The sequence below is a fragment of the Notamacropus eugenii genome, chromosome 3 (genome assembly GCF_028372415.1).
Source record: "Notamacropus eugenii isolate mMacEug1 chromosome 3, mMacEug1.pri_v2, whole genome shotgun sequence".
NCBI lineage: Eukaryota > Metazoa > Chordata > Mammalia > Diprotodontia > Macropodidae > Notamacropus > Notamacropus eugenii.
The window spans coordinates 79,814,171-79,831,365 of NC_092874.1; the positions used below are offsets into that span (position 1 = coordinate 79,814,171).

Genomic DNA, 17,195 nt, shown 5'->3' on the forward strand with positions numbered 1-17,195 from the left:
CTGTCTCAGACATAATCTTCTGAGGAAGTACACTGGTCCTTCTGACTGAACCAAAAGAAACTAAGTCAAAATCTTTGAAAATCAATATCCTTTCTGAGTTTTGCACAGGGAGCACATTATTGACATAATTTCTTGCTTCCAATTACACTTCTCCTTGTACATGGAGTATATACCACTGGTACCCAAAGGCTATCACATTAGTGCTCTCTATAAACCAGGGTATTGTACCATAGCCATGGAACTCAGAATGTTGCCCTGATGTCATTCAGACTCGGGAACTAACCAACTGTGTTCTCAAAATCTAGGTGGGGAAAAGGGGGACACCAAGTAAATGTATTTGTTACTATCTGTGTTCCACATACAGTGTGTCTATGTACTGAATGAAGATCTGATCTTAAAAAGAACCCACAATGAAATGGATTGTTGATAAACTGCTCACCCAAGGTAATGAGTGGGCTCATCAGAATGACAGAAATGTGCCAAGTGATGGCTTGATGACTTAACTCCAAATAGATGGGTACTAGTTCTCAAAGGTTTTTCTAACTTAGCTACTATATCTAATCAATGGACTTAGATCCTTCTTATGCAATAAAAAGAACTTGCTATAGTTACTAAATCCATGGCCTTTCCATGAGGGACCATACTCATCTATTCCACTTAGTTTTTTTTTGTTCCCCACCCCAGCCCTCAAGGAAAACCAGCTGCACCATCAGATCTACTTATACCCTTTGTGGATAAATATTGTCTTCCCTTTGCTTAAGGAAAAAAGAAGTGTCTGTCTAACTTACTATGTATGTTTATTACAAGACTAAAAACTCATCATCTTAAAAAAGTGCTCCTCATATAGCTAGATATGGCATAATATTAGGTACTGGAGAAGGAGGGAGAAAAGAGCAACAGATTTAGTTTGCTAAAGTCCGTAAATATTGAATGTTATCTTTTGGTCTCAGGTAGGGTAGCCTTGACAAATTAAGGCTTGACATGGCTAAAGTGAGAATTTGTTTTGCTGTACTATGAAGATGAGTACTGAAAGTATTTGCTTGTTTTTTTTTTTCCTTTAAGAAAAAAAAACAGCAACAACAAAACTATGGAGGGAGGAGAGATAATGGAAGAAAGAGATTAATTTTTTTTTAAATCTGTTAACTAAAAAAAATAAATGTTTTTAAAGAAAAATTAAGGCTCTAAGACTTAACTGGTTATTCTTATTATAGCAGTAACAAATTGACAAGAACGCAGACATGGTTTCTTACCTCCACAATGGCATTTAGGCCAGTGTCACTACCAAGACTAATATCTGTGCCTCGTACATTGCTGCTAATAGTAGCAGGCAAAATGCACATAGGGATGCAAAACTCCCTATGTAGGGCATGCGCCTCAGCTAGTTGTATATAATTCTTATAACCCTGGTATAACAGTGCAAATATCATTGGCACTCCACACCACGTATTCCATCCTTATCAGTTACTAAGTGGTTCCTTGCATGCGAGGAGAACTAGCTTTTCCTAGTGGCAAATACATTTGTCTCATGCAATTCACAGGAGCAAAATGAACTTTGAAAATAATATGGGACAAGGCGGGGGTAGGGGGAGCTGTAGTAAAATCTACAACAATGCACTGAGGTGTCACATTGGCACAATTCTTTTCTGAAAAGCAGCAGGTTAGTGAGAACTGGTGAATCTGAGATGGAAACATGAGGGACAGATCAGTTTAGTGCAGTTATTCTAGGAGGTTAAATTGGTCATATGATTCTGTATTGGATAAGGAAGAAAATCAGATTAAACTACCTAATAAAAATGAGCAGAACTCAAATTTTAATAAAAATTAAAAGCAACAAAACACCATTCTTCTTGTCGCTTCAGGATAAAGCAAATTCTTATCAATACCGAACAATAACCCACCAACACCGCTGCAAAGAAGCCAAGAAGGATGGCAAGAAGGATAAAAATGGGATAAGACCCCAGGCATCATACACACATGTAAGAAGTTAGCCACATTCCTACTACCATCATTGCCCAAAAGTAAATTATTTAAAACATGTGTTACCAAGCATGCCGGTATATTTTAGGCCAATTAATTGTTCATATGATCTTTCTCCCTGGGATGACTTCCATGGTTCCTTCTTTGAAGCTGTTCAAGAAAAGCTTTCTCTTTCCTTGTAACAGTTCTCTTATTTCTACCTCTGGATAATCTACCTCCCTTGCCTGGGTAACTAACCTGTGTGAATTTGGGTGGGTTTGTTATTGACCAATTGTGTCCAACTCTTCATGATCCTCTTTGGGGTTTTCTTGGCAAAGATGCTAAAGTGGTTTTGCCTTTTCCTTCTCCGGTTCATTTGACAGATGAGGAAACTAAAGAAATAGGGTTAAGCGATTTGCCCACGGTCACACAACCATTAAATGTCTGAGATCAGATTTGAACTCAGGAAGATGAGTCCATCTAGAGACCCCAGGCCCAGCACTCTATCCACTGTGCCACCTAGGTGCCCCAGGTTTGCGTGAATCCAATGATGCACCTCAAAACTTTAACATACTTTAGTTTTGCTGTCAAAAGGAGCCAAATGGAATTATCTCTTATTGTGACATTTTGGTTAGCACCTCAAGAATTTCTGATTGACTTTCAAATGGAGTATTAATAAAGAATACTTAACCAATGAAAGGTTAGATCCACTTATGCTAATATTAGGGATAACTCCCTCATCAAGATTTGGTTTGAGTCATTATATATAGCACATGTACATATATATATATATAAATAATCTTTTATAGACAAGGTTATCTATTAGTAGTTTTCTCTCACTACCACCAGCATCAGCACCAGGGAGAAATTAATGGATATGACCTACCGTCAGTTTGAGATCTTCTTCCATGAAAGGATTGACACTTTTCCTTCCTGACTGCTGTCCCTGCATGCTATCCCATGATTGCATTCACTTAAACCAATTTAATATGAAATGAGGTATGTTTGGGGTGGGTTTTTTGGGCTCCCTGGGATTTCCTAGTATGAAAAATGAACTAGTATTACAAGACTAGTACTGGATGCACTATTATTACTTTCCAGAGGATATATAACTTATTTTCCAAGAAACTAAGTCAATGTTCTCTTACTTTACTACAGAACCATTCAGCAAATTAAGGTCAGCTTGAATGGACTTCTTTGTTCATAGGTTGCCATGGCCAAAGAATTCATTACAAGTGGCCATCTGTTGCTGACGAGGCTCTTCATATGTACCTACGCAGGTTGGTCCTCAGAAAGGAGATACAGTCTGTTGCCTGGAGCATATTCAGAGGTATTGTCTCATGAGAGAACCTACCAGAGCTTGTGCCTCAGTGGCATAGCTTTCCAAGGTCACTTTCATACCATAATGACATATCAGATTATAACCCCATGGAAAGTTCCAGTGCCTCTTTCATTAGTATAAGGGTAAGTATCCTTCTGTATCATTTAAGGTGCTGTAATGACATGAGGAAGGAAACCACACCTTTGAACAGACTACTTTTTGAGAAAGCTCCAGCTGTGACTTCATCAAACAAACAAACACAGGAGCCTGCTTAAGCTTGTCAAACCTGTCATTTGTGGGCCCTGAAGTGAAAATTACATTTGTTACCAACCCTTTAAAGCCACTAGTAATTTTTTATACTGTTACATAGCCCACATCCCCCCATCCTCCCATGAGTCTCTTGGAAAAAGGAGAAAATTTTCAAACAGCATGCCCAAGGATTGAAATAGTGGTGGGTGGGTGAGTACAGGTCACTTAAAGCCTATGATAACTCCTATGGAAAGGGCAAAGTTTTGCCATAAGTAGTTGTGCTGCTGATACCAACCAAAAATGTTTTCCATATGTATGGAACCCCAGAGGTTCTTATTTTATGTATTCTAAAGAAGTTCAATTACCAAAGGGATAATTTCAGGTCTGAAATAGTGATGGATACTAGTAAAGGTTTCAGTGACACTCAGTAGCAAGCAGCATCCAATAAATTCAGTGTACTGCTGCTATATACTAATATGTAATATATAATTTTTATATAGACATTAAGGCAAAATCATGTATTATCTGATGGAACAACAATGCTTACATTAGGGACCTCATACAGCCTTGTTAGAACTTCCTAAATAATCTTTCTCAAATATTACAAAACAGATACCTGTAAAAACTCTGCCATCTGTGCCTTTATGGTGCACATATTTGGAGATCTATTTTCCATAGAAACAGCCATGCAAGATACTTATAGTTGGAAAATGGGTAATATTGTTGACAAATGGAAAATTAACTTGTGTGAAACACAAATAGCAGATTAAAACTTTGTTCCAAGACAAATTTGTTCTCAATATTTTAGTATTACTGCTTATGATGGGTGACTACTCTTAAGGGGTATCAGTTCATGCCAGAAAACCAATTAGGGAACATCAGAGGGAGGAAGATCGATCCTGAAAGACAGATGGCTTATCCGTGATGGATTTCGGAAGGACCTCCTTGGCTTCCTAAAGTCCTTTAGGACTGCAAAAGTACTACATGAAATAAAAAGGTCCTCTTGTTGCTCCACACTTAGTAATCTTATTCCTCACAGGAGCTACTAATGGGAGCAGACTTTATCAGTTCCTGTAAGTGAAGACTCTGGTCCTTGCTAAATGAAGCTGTAACAAATTCAATATTGCTTATCTAAAAACAGTCAAATGATCTGGGTTCAAGGAGTGACTAGGTCCTCTCTTCACATTCTAGAGACACATTCCAATTCCTGTAAGTGGAGACTCTGACCCAATTCAATACTCATTAAATGAGCTGAATAAATTAAATACTGCTTATCTGAAAACAGACAAATGGTCTGAGTTCAGGGGAAGACTAGGTCATCTCTTAACCATCTAGAGATACACATGCTTCTAGGCTCTTCAGGGAAGGCAATCTTTCTTGACTTCTTGAATAAATATAATAGCTGTTAACAAAGGACTTTCATTTAAATTAGGTCATCATAACATTTACAAGTAGAAAATATTTCCTTTATGACACATTGACCCAGATGCTAAAATGATGCAATTACTAAAGCAGTCCAGTTCCTTGGAACTCCAGGTTTCTGTGAAGTGTCTTGGTTAAAAAACAAAACAAAACACCAGAGGCAAAATTACTTAGCATATGATCTGCACCCAGTACTATATAGGGAGGGTACACTACTCAGTTCCTTTACTTCCTTCAAAAGATGAAATTCTCAAACATGAAAACATCCCCTAGCTCTAGGTAGTTGAAAATAATGTAAAACTGATTTTTAAGAAGTCTAATCAGAAAAGCAAGCTATGCATAAGATACCTACCTATATATAAAGACTATATACCTACAGTCTTTTTTCATACATATGCAAATTCCCATTCCATTTGGTGTTAAGTTCAAAATAAGAAAAACTAATTAACCTTCACTTATCCCTGTGAAGTAAAGCCATGTACTGCCATTCTCCAGTTACAAATAAGGAAACTACAGCAAGGGATAAACAGTATAGTAAAGATGGAGCCAGACATTCTCTGAGAATTTCCACCTTACAGTGTTGTACATTGTTTTGCAACCAGGGACACTACCTTGTGTTGTGACTAAAACCTGACTTTCTTTCTTTGGAAACTATTTGACAGGTGCCACACTCAGCTTCTAATCTGCATATTGAAGTTAAAAGCTGACATCAGGGTAGACTTCCAGGGACAGAACGGAGATAGAGAAGCACTCAGCTAAACTCTCCCAATATTCCCCTCCAAACAACTTTAAAATAACACCTCAAAATGAATTCTGGAGAGACAAAAACTACAAATAGGTCAGAATGAGCCAGCCTAAGACAATATAGGAGGGAGACCTGTGATAAGGGTGAAAGCTGGCCTAGAGCCCACGTGGTTGAAATGCCAGTGGTGGGACTAAGTGGTGGTGATAGAAGTAGCAGTAGCTTTGGGAGCTCTCAAACCAGAGAGAGTAAGGGGGCCTGACAGCTAGTCAGAAAGAGATTAGAGGGTACCTGTGCTAGCAATGGATGAAGGACCAGACATTGTTTGGCAACTCCATTGCCTATATCCACTTCTGGGTCATAGTTCAAGGGCAGAGAGAAACAAAAGGGAGTAAAAGCAATGAGAGGCAATATCACTTGGGGAAGGAGTCCTTCCTGGGAAAGTACCAGAGTGCAGACTGAGATAGCAGTGACCCTACCTCTTCTCAGATCACATCATTCTAGAAGTTCTGAAAACAGCAGTGTGAAACACTTGACACACTTGAGACAGAGCCCTTCTCTCTCCCTGCCTCCCCTGCACCCCTTTCCTCTTAGGAACATAGCCCAAGATTAACATAAAATTCTAAATCCACAAATATGGTGGAAAAATTAACAAAAAATAACAACCACAAAAAGAACCAGGCCATAAAAAGATACTGTTGTGACAGGGAAGGTCAAGATATAAACTCAGAAGAGAACAAAGAAGTAAAAACAACTACAAGCAAAACCTCAGAGAAAAATGTGAATTGGACACAAGCCCAACAAGAATTGGAAAGGCTAAAAAATGATTTCCAAAAACAAATTAAAAGATGTAGAGGAAAAATTAGGTAAAGAAATGAAAGCAAAGGAAGAAAATTACAAATAGATAATGCCTCAGTAAAAGAGGCACAATTTTTTTTAAATGAAGAAAATAATACCTTAAAAAACAGAGTTCTCCAAATGGAAAAAGGTACAAAAAAATCACTGATGAAATTAACTACTTCTGCTTTATTTTTATTTTGTATTTTGTTTGTGATTTTTTTTTTCAGCATGACTAATTTGCAAATATCTTTGGCATGACCTCACAGTTATGATAGAAATCAAAGTACTTACCTTTTCAAAAAGGGGAGAGGAATGGGAGAAAATTTGGAACTCAAAATTTTTAAAAGATGATTATTAATTCTTTTAAATGGAATTGGGAAATATTTAACAAAATAAATTTTTTAAAAAATTTTCAAAAAACCCAAATAACATCAGTCCCTTTGGAAAACAAGGGAAAATAATGGACAGGAGAAGAACCATGTCTGATCTGCATATAAAAGCCACTTCAACTTCTACACCTCAAAATTGTTGTTGTTATGTTCATCTTTCATTTTCAAAGAGAACCATGACATCAGAGAAATAATGACATGCCTCACACTTGACTTTGTTTTGAGTGAACGAGGTCTGTGCAAAGTCACCAGGTTCACTTTCTCCTCCTGAGCCATCTGGATCCAGTGACCAGATATTCATCAGGATGACTAGAGATGGCCCAAGATGCAATGGGAGACCTTGGATAACCCCAAACAAGATGACTATACTTCAAAAACTTTACTTGAAAATAAAGAGTTTGAATTTTAAAAGAAACTTTTAATGTTTATAGCAGAAGCAGTAGAAGTTTACAGATAAAGAAAGAATACTGTTTTCCATTTCTTAAAAGTATTTATCAGAACATAACCAGTTAAAACCCATCTTTAAATGTAAAAGTTGCTTCAGGGTTCCCAGAGTTAACGTTCCCCCCCCCCCCAAAAAAAAAACAGCTAAAACACTGCCCAGCAAATGCTTGCTAATTAGTTGGCTGATCTTATTTTTAGCATCATGGTGTCTCAATTCCTATTACCATCCACAGTAGTGTTTCTATCACCAGGGAACTGAAAAAGATTGGTAAACAGGAGTCTCAATACCATCCATCATTAACATTCAGCCACAAGTTTAGGTATAAAGAATATACCCGTCTCCAAAGTGGAATAAAAGATTCTCCAGGGGGGAGGACTGAGATTCTATTCAGAGGAGATTAGTATAACATAGAGATCTATAAAAGGAGGGAAGCCCAGCAGCGAAAGGAAGAAGATTCTAAATCTCTAATGTAAATTGGCTTTTCTGTCACCTTTTTGGTAATACTAGGTTACTTCCCACTTACTGCAATAACTAGAATTGCTCTTGCCTAAGACAGTATGGATTCAAGATTAAGACAAAGACATTTTAGCTGCTGCTGCTGTAGAATGTTTGCAGTGATCTGGTCAAACCTTCTTGTCTGGTTTCCTTTATGAGGAATGCTTGACGTTAGAGATTTAGTCTAGAGCTAAAAGGTTGGGCTTTGTAGTTTTGGGTTTGTCCCTGTTCCATCCCCCCACTCTCCACTTCTGTACGAAAGCTAATTGGCCAAGCAAGGTTATCAAAACATGGGCCGCAAGGACCATGGATAGATTTCAGGGTGTGAGGGGCCTGTGAAGTTGGAAGGGAAAATAAATATATTTTTATTTTCACTAACCTCTGGTTTAATTTATAATTCTATATATTTTATTTATGTATTTACAAATATTATTCTGAGGAGGGGTCCACAAGTATCACCAAACTGCCAAAGGGGTCCATGACACCAATAAAGTCAACACTATTACATAAGCTAATGAGCAGTGGTACTGACATTCAACTTTAAAGATCATCAAATCGCATTTCTCTTTTATATATCTTTTTCCTTTACATTTAAAAGCTGCATTTCTCACATATTATAAATACAAATTAACTTTTGGATTAATGGACAAAAACATGTTCTTAATGTTAAACAGTTTTAAATTAACTTCAAATTTACAACGTATCCACACTTGGTGAAATTTATTTAGGCACAATTTATTAAGCATTTCAGTATGATCCTATTGCAAGTAATGCAAAGTGAAACAATATTCCCTTGAGAAAGCGGCAGAAAAGAAGCAATATAAGTGATTTTTAGGTCATGTTGAGTAGTTTGGATAGATGGATACTAGCAGAGCAATGTAGAAAACTTCCAATTAGGATACTTTTCTAGGGTTAGTTAGTGTATTGAAAAGAAATTCATTCATAAATATTGCCTGAAGATCTAAAGTTAGGTCAGTGTAGAAAGATTATTAAGAACAGAAAAACAAGGAGCATGAACTACTCATTACTTACCTGCTCAAATCGGGCTTCAGTTTTTGTGGAAAAAATCCCCACCTTTTATTTATCAGTACTAGGAATCAGTCTAATGTCAAAGAATGCTAGATATATAAACCTCAAACAAGATCTAGGTTCCTCTGCAAAATGAAAATCAGACGTTTATATAAATTTCAAGTACAAATTTAAAAGGGGAAAAAAACATCCTTAATTGTAAACTAGAGAAAAACCCAAAATGTAAAAAGACAACCATCTTCATATTGAGTTTTGCCAAATAAGAAAATATGTATTCAGAGCATGCCTTTAAGTCATCAAAACTAATCAAAGGAAATTCTAGCTCCAGATGTAAAATCATCTTGTTTTCCTTTCACATTTCCATTTTACAGAGGAAGAAACTGAGTTTACTCAGTCAAAATTAAAGCTGCAGAGGAAACAGAAAGGCAGTTTGGTTCAAAGCACCCAATGACTAATGCTTAACCTCATACAAAACTCCATGGTCTCAATATTTAAAAAAAAAAAAAAGGAAATTCATACTCTGGGAATATCAACACTTTAATAAAAGTCAAAACCCAAAACAGAAACAGATCTCTGGAGGCTTCATACTGATTTTGAAAACCAAAAATGAACATTATCTATGTTTATTTTTATTTATATTGTTAAGTCCTTTCCAATTACTTGTTAATTCGGTTTGGGCCACCCATGGGAGTTTGGGGAGTTATTCACAATCCACGGGCATGAGTTTGATATCTTGGAACTACTTCTATTTTGTAGGCTATAAAAGAACCCTGTCACTAAATGAATCATTGCTGGAAAATATGGACTACACAACGTTTCACAAGCTACATAAAATATTTGTGTAGTCTAGTTAATTAGAAAAAAGGACTTCATTTCTGTAGAGTTAAAACCGAGATGCATTTGTCAGTAGAAGAACCCAAATCTGAAGCAGACTGTTTCCAGTATACTGTTATATAAGAGAGGTGCCTCCAATTTCAACATTAGTATTAGCCTGAAGGCGGAGTAGACATGCACAGACTTACATCAGTGATAGTGTTCAGAGCAGTATCTGCACCAATGCTGAAATCTGAACCTGGTACATTGTTGGATACAGTTGCAGGAACCATAACCATAGGAACACAGAATTCCTCATATTTTTCACGGGCAGCTGACAGTTCCAGCAATCCCAGGTAGGCCTATTGGGCAAGGCACAGGTACAGTATACACAATTAGGGATGTTAGGGGGAGGTAAAAAAGTAGACATCACTGGAATTATTAAAGCACAGGAGAGCCACAGGGAGAGTCACCTCTACCATAGCACACAACTCACATACTGAGATACCATGGAACCACTAAAAAGCAATGTAAAAATGCATTAGGAACATAAAACATCAATAGTATTTTTTAAAGGAGTCACTCCAATCCAGACTCATCTCCCATTTAAAAGGATTAAAATCTCTTCTCCAAATACTTAACCTAGTAATTTTCTTATATAAATTAATCTAAAATCTGGGAAGGAATATGCTTTTTTGATTAACAGGACTGGTCTCCAACATGTATTAAGATTTTTAAGACTGTCTACCTTCTGTAATGATCAGTGAATTTCCAATTAAAACAATAGTACAAAGAAATAAACCAGAATTCACTAAATAGATTAGTTAACATAAAGGCTCCAGAGACTACTCTGACTGGCTGACTTTCTTTTCTATAACCAGGAAGATAAACCGGGAAGTTCCTTACATAGCAAGTTTGGGATTTCAAAGGTCTTGGAAAACTGATGCTACATCTATTTAGCAAAACTTTCGAAATTGAAATCTGTGGTGTCCTTCTTGTTTGGTGAACCCTCCCTTCCTCCTCAACCCTGTGGCAAACCCATTGGAGGACATGGATAAGAGTCTCTCTAGGTGGGCTTGGCATTGTTCGATTGAGATCTGCAAAATGAAAAATACCACCCCCCCTCCCCCCATCATTAGGCTCCCAGATTCACTGGAATGATCACTGGCTTTTATCCTTACACTTAGTAAGTATAGGATTGGAGTGGAAAATTTAATCGTATTATCTCAACTTCGAAAGGATTTCAAAGACAATATTATGCATACTTGAAGAAGACACAGATTACAGATACTTAGGACTAGGAGAGCCAACAAGCAAGCAAAGAGATAAACAGAATAATGTACCTCAAATCCACCAATAACCAAAAGAGCGTTGATATTATGACTACGCATCTGTTCAGCAATCTGGTCCAAAATCTTTGCAGGAAGAGTACTAAAGAGTTAAATTAAGAACTGAGGTCAAACTCGTGTAAAATATTTGAACAGCTGGTGAAGCATTCATTAATGTGCTTATTAATTTGATGAAAGCCAGAGACGAATCTGACTTCAGCATCTTCTGCCTCCATTCACCACCTCCACGGTAACAGTTTCAATAAAAAATAAAATGGTTTTTCCCACATTACAGCATTCCAAAATGTTAGAAAACAGAAACATGGCATCCCTAAGAGAACTACTCCAAGAAACAGCAGCAGCCAGAAATCGAGGACCATGACAGTGAGTTTTCAAAAGGTAAACAAGATATTCTCCAAATGAATGAGAAAATTTGACCTGAGTCTCCTGAGCTGCCAATATTGCACTTATAACTAAGTTATAACCATTTTATTTGTTTTTCCTTTCATGGAGCCTCATCTACTTCAAAAGATACCATTATTCTAATGGATGTCAGATTAGACCATAATGTTTAGATGTTTAGACCATGTGTGTAAAGAAAATGGGACAAAAAGTAGGACTTGTTACCACAAGAAAATGGGGCAAATAGGACCACAAAAATCATTCCAGCTCACATTAAGAAGGTAGGACACATTGTGAAACTCCAAAGTCTCACTTGTAGGTGGCTTTGAGCTTAACGTGTTTAAAGCTATCAGGATTTGTCCACAGCTGTGAATTGAAATCATGTCTAAGAAAGTAGACCCTGAAAAATGAGGTTGTAGAATTCTTAGGCATTATGGAAGGTCCATACTAAAACATCAATGCTATTGAAGAGGCATTGTGGCTTTGTGACATTCAGTCCACAGAGCCTGAGAAAATCCAAAGATATCTGGAGGAGAGGTAAATACCATAGGTGGAATTGTACTTAGATCTAGGAGACACTTAGAGGCCAAAGCAAAGGGCTGAGACAATTCTCCTATTCCAATAAAACTCATTTATTCAGAATCCAAATAGCCAGAAAATTTAAATACTTAAAATGTTTTTTCTTCCTAACATTCACATAATTTTACAAATTATATTTATAATGACAACTCTGAAGCACTATCAAGATCTTCCAATGCCTTCTTAATCCTCAAAAGAATAAATTATGTTTAGGTTTATTTCAGTTAACCACATTTTTTGTACTCTGAACTTTCTGAAATTGACTAACCACATATGGTGGTAGCAGGAATGCTCATTAAGCAGAATATATACAGCTAGGTCCTGATTAATGTAAATAATGAATCCCCCAAAGTAATCACATTATTTGAATTCATACTGCATAATTCCATCGGGCTGGAACCAATTCCCATAGTTTACATAATCATGATTTTGAACAGTATGAATTTAGATGTATGGAACAACTTCAGAATATTTCATTATTCTCATCAATTTGGACCTAGCTCTCATTACCCAGAATACAAATGACTAACTATAAATGAATAAATGGGGGTTTTCTCTAATTCAAGACAGAGCTTCTTTTTGGGTTACTCAGGTAATAACTTTGAAACCTGGCTTAAATTTCCCCAGATACCTGGCCAAGAATGCCAGACAGCCTATTTTGTCACTGCACATGCGAGTCAATGTTCTTACAGCGTTTAATTCTTTTAAAACGTCCACAGTGGCTGCTGAAACATAGCTTAACTTCAATGAAACAATTTTACTTTATATTAAAAAGCCAAAAGGATATTTATTACTACCTTACATCTTAAATGCTTGGAAATGTGGACCTCTCATAGAAGGAAGGTATAGTTCCAATAAATTTTTCTCTTTTGTCTTGCGTAAATACTTGAGTTTGCTTTCTTTATCTTTTATAGTAAATATATTGAATGGTAAGGCATTCCTCAGTCATGAATAGCTAAAAGCCACTGATACTTCATCTAGGAAGGGACAGTTAGTAGCCAATCCAGTGGCGCCTCCCAAAGACATTTATGGATAAGGAATAGAGAGTGCTGAAATAAAGACAGGGATCTTCAGTATCCTCATTCATTTTAACAACAAGGTTCATTATAACAATACCTAACTTCTTCAAGGTGGAATTGGAAAGAGTTAAAGTGGGAAAATTACCGTTTTGTGCCAAGAATGGATCCTCCTTGGCCAGTCCAACCTCCAACACCTCCCCAGGTGATTTCTTTTATCTAAAATGTAAAATCAATCAATTAATCAATCTCCAGATAATGAAATTAGGCAACCTTTGAAAATAGTTTGGATTTTTGTATCTTCAATGACATTTGTGTAAAGCTGTATAAATAGCTATTAAAATATCTTTTCCACAATGCTGAATAAAAGCATTGTAAGAAATCATTGGCTCCTTTCCTTTTCCTCACTAAAATGTTCCAGTGTTCCCTAACTGAAAAAAAAAATACCCTCCCTTTAAACTGCTGCTCATTTTCTCTACTCCCCTTCACTTCTAACCTTGAAACAGTACACTACAACCCCCCATAATCAGACTTAAACCTCTATCACCTTGGTGAAATTGGTCCCTCAAAGGTCACCCATGACAAACCCAATGGTTTCTTCTCAGCTTTCATTCTGGTTGATCTCTCTGCAACATGAGATGCTAGTGAGAGCCTTCCTTTCTCCATACTTTCTCATCAGCTTGCCAGACCACTCCTCTGTCTTCTTTAGCGGTTTCAGGCTTTCTCCTTTTTTCCCTCCTTCAGTCACAAAATTTCATCCACCCTCCTGCAGCTTTAGACATCACTTCTAGGCAAATTACTCACAAATCTATGTCCCCACCTCTGAATTTTTAAAAAATTTTAAAAAAAATTGTTATCCTGAGGTCCACAAATATCAACAAACATGAGCCTTTCCCTATACCAAGAACAAGAGGGTTGAATATGAAACCAGAAATCCCTATGATATGTACAGGTTGCTTCTCTTTTCAAAATTATATAACAAATTTCAACATAATAGCTTCAGAGCTGACCTGCTTGCCAGTTCCAGCTCTGACTTCTTCCCTTGGCATAAGTCTCATTTTTCCAAAAGCTTGCTGGACTTTCCCATCTGGATGTCATTAAAAACTCACCCAAACTCAACTTTTCTGTCCTGCCCCTGCTTTTCTTACAGCTTATTCAGTTTTCTACTCATTGCACCAGCACTCTCCCAGTCACTCAGGCTTGACTCATTTGTGACTTTTTCCTCTCTTTTCTTCCTCACATCTCGGTACCTCGGCAGTATCCATCCCCTTCTCTCTTTTCATACTATCACCACCCTTAAGATGTATTATGTTTCATGATCTCTAGTCTAAAGGGATAAACCTATTTGTCCTTGCTTGAGAATTATGGTGAAAACATTTACTAAGTATCTACTTGGTGGGTGCTAAGGATACAAAAAGAAAAATTAATCTCTTCCCTCAAGAAACTTATCACATTCTATGCTGGGGATACAACCTGCATACAGATACAAAGTACCAGGGATGGAGGCAAAGGGTCTCCCCAGAACGTTGTGTTCTAGGAATATCTGAGGAGAGAGATGCTGCTAAACACAGCAGCGACCATAGAAAGCTAAATAAAGCAGGTGGCACCTGAGTCAGGCCTTCAAGGAATACAGTCTGTTCTGAAAGGTGAAGATGAGGAGAGGACGACAGTCCAAGGATGGGAGGATGGATTTTGCAAGAGCAAAGAGGCAAGAATCAGCCTGTCAAACTTAGAGAACAGCTAACTCTCCAGTTTGACTAGAAAACAGAACTGCCTGGAGAGGAGGTAAGTGACTGAAGACTGCAAAGATGTGGAAGCCAGATTGTGAAAGATCATAAATTCCAGGCTAAAGGGGTTTGCATTTTATCTTTGGGGCACTGAGGAGCCACAGAAAGTTTTTGGGCAAGGCAGTGACACAGTCAGAGGGTTGTGACCTAGGAAGATCATTTTGATAGCTGTGTGATAAGAGAAGGAAGATACTGGAAACAAGGAAGCAAATTAGGAAGCAATTGCAACAGTCCAGGTGAATTGTGATGAAGGCTTAAACTCGAATACTGGCAGTGTGAGTGGAACGAAGGGTACCAGATACTAGAGGAATTATTTGGAGAGAAGGCCCCAGGATGACATTCAGGTTTAAAACCTGGGTAACTGAGAGGACAGTGCTTTACAGAGGTCTAGGGGGAAGAGTACAGTTCTGGACACGTTGAACTTGAAGTGCCAATGCAAAATCTAGGCAGAATGCATTTGGTGCCATGAACTGGCAAGTCAGGAAAGAAATCAGGGCTCAGTAGATTTGGCAGTCATCTGCACAGAGGTGATAAACGAATCCAAGCGCCAAAGAGAGGAGACAATAGCAGCTAATATTTGTTACTCATTATGTGCCAGGCATGGTGCTAAGCATTTTATAATTATTATCTCTTTGGATCTTCACTACAATCCTGGGAGGTAGGTGCATTCCCATTTTACAGAAAAAGAAAACTAAAGCAAATGGAGGTTAAATGACTTGCCCAGGGTCACACAGTTAATAAGTGTCTGAGGCTGAATTTCAACTCAGGACTTTCTGAATCCAGGTCTGATCCACTGCACTGTGTGGGTCTAGGAAAGAAGTCTGCCTTCATAAATAGTCTGTATAGTGCCCTTTACACGGAATCTCATAATTGGAAAGCATCTAAAAAGGACACTCAGTCCATGCATTTTTTTTTAAAGTTCCATCAACATGGCTAGTCTACACAAAATATCTAACTTTGCTTAGGTGTTTTTGGTGTTCCCCATAGCATCCTGCATGCAGTTTTCAATAAGTAGCTCTGCTCTGTTCTCTGCCTTTCAGTCTCTACCATTCACATGAGATTGAGTGAGTGATCCTTGCTCCTAATTCAGAAAAGTGTTTAAAGAGATAAGAAGCGATGTGAGAAAGGCTTCAGAGTTCACAGCGGTAAGAAGAAATAGGGCTGTTTCAGGACTCATGTCCAGTGATGGCTCCTGTAAGCCTTCAGGTAACCATGGAACCAACATGCTTGCTGGCTCCCTCTCTCCATGAGCATTCCTTAAACAGGAAATAAAAGGAATGAATGATCACAGCCCTTTTAGCTTATAGGTCACAGATTGCCTCTGATGGAGGGATAGGGCAGTACTAGGGTGAGGAAGTTTGGGACAGAGCAGCCAAGTGACCCAGTAGATAGAGGGCTGGGGTGAGAATCCTGAATTCAGGAAGACCTACGTTCAAGTCCAGACTTAGATACTTAATAGCTGTGTGACTCCGGGCAGATCACTTTCCCTCTATTTGCCTCAATTTCCTTATGCATAAAGTGGTGATAATAATTGCATCTACTTGTGAGAATCAAATAAGGTAACACAGGGCCCGGTACACAGTTAGCACTATATAAATGTTAGCTACTACTCGCTACTAGTCTAGTGGAAAGAGCACTGGAGGGGTTATCAAGTGTTGGCTTTACCACTCAACCTCTTAGGGCCTCATCATCTATAAGACAAACTAGATGACATCTAGGTCCCTTCAACATTCACTAAAATACTTTGGTTTGTTTCCTCGTACTTATTCATTTCCCTGTGACACTCACCTGACCTTTGGAAAATCCTTCAAAGCCATTACTGACAGCAAACATTTTATGACCTTCAATGATGCCCATTCTCACTGCTGAACGGACGGCAGCATTCATCCCTGCAGCAGGAGCACCCACATTCATAACAGCCACATTAAAATTGCTCTGCAAAAGACAAAAAGAAATCAAATTACCAGACTTTCAAAGATCATAGCACAATAATGTGAATATAATGCTGTAAAGAAATGCTTTGGCTGACACTGCTGAAATAAATGGGAGTGACAAAACAAGCATGGGGGAAAATGACTGGTGGAATCTGCCAACTTTACACTAGGTCCAGAAAAAAGCTTGTTGATTGCTGTTAGAGAAGATGGATTAAACCCAGCTATCTAACATTCTACTATTTCAATAGACCTCTCTGCCCATTTCCAATGGTTTTCTGAAAGATCAATTTCAGAATACTTTAATATTCTCAAGCATAATCAACCTCAATTGGATCAACAACCATCAGCCTTGGGTTAGTTTTTTCTTTATGTGTGGAAATGTGCATTAGGTATAACTAAATAAAAAATTGGCTAGAATTCAATTTCACCTATATCTTGAAAGATCTCT

The 17,195-nt window shown here is 37.7% G+C and overlaps 1 protein-coding gene across 2 annotated transcripts in view; it reads right to left on the reverse strand.

The window, feature by feature from the left end:
- Positions 1–17,195, reverse strand: part of PFKP (phosphofructokinase, platelet) — a 79,487-nt gene that overhangs the window by 14,940 nt on the left and 47,352 nt on the right. Inside the window, exons 13-17 of one of the 2 annotated variants that reach the window (XM_072652048.1) lie at positions 16,602–16,748; positions 13,175–13,245; positions 11,045–11,132; positions 9,911–10,063; positions 1,251–1,403 (exon numbers count right to left, since the gene is read on the reverse strand). In XM_072652048.1, coding sequence (XP_072508149.1) covers positions 1,251–1,403; positions 9,911–10,063; positions 11,045–11,132; positions 13,175–13,245; positions 16,602–16,748 — 612 coding nt within the window. The remainder of the gene's footprint in view (positions 1–1,250; positions 1,404–9,910; positions 10,064–11,044; positions 11,133–13,174; positions 13,246–16,601; positions 16,749–17,195) is intronic. The other variant, XM_072652047.1, reaches the window with a different exon arrangement.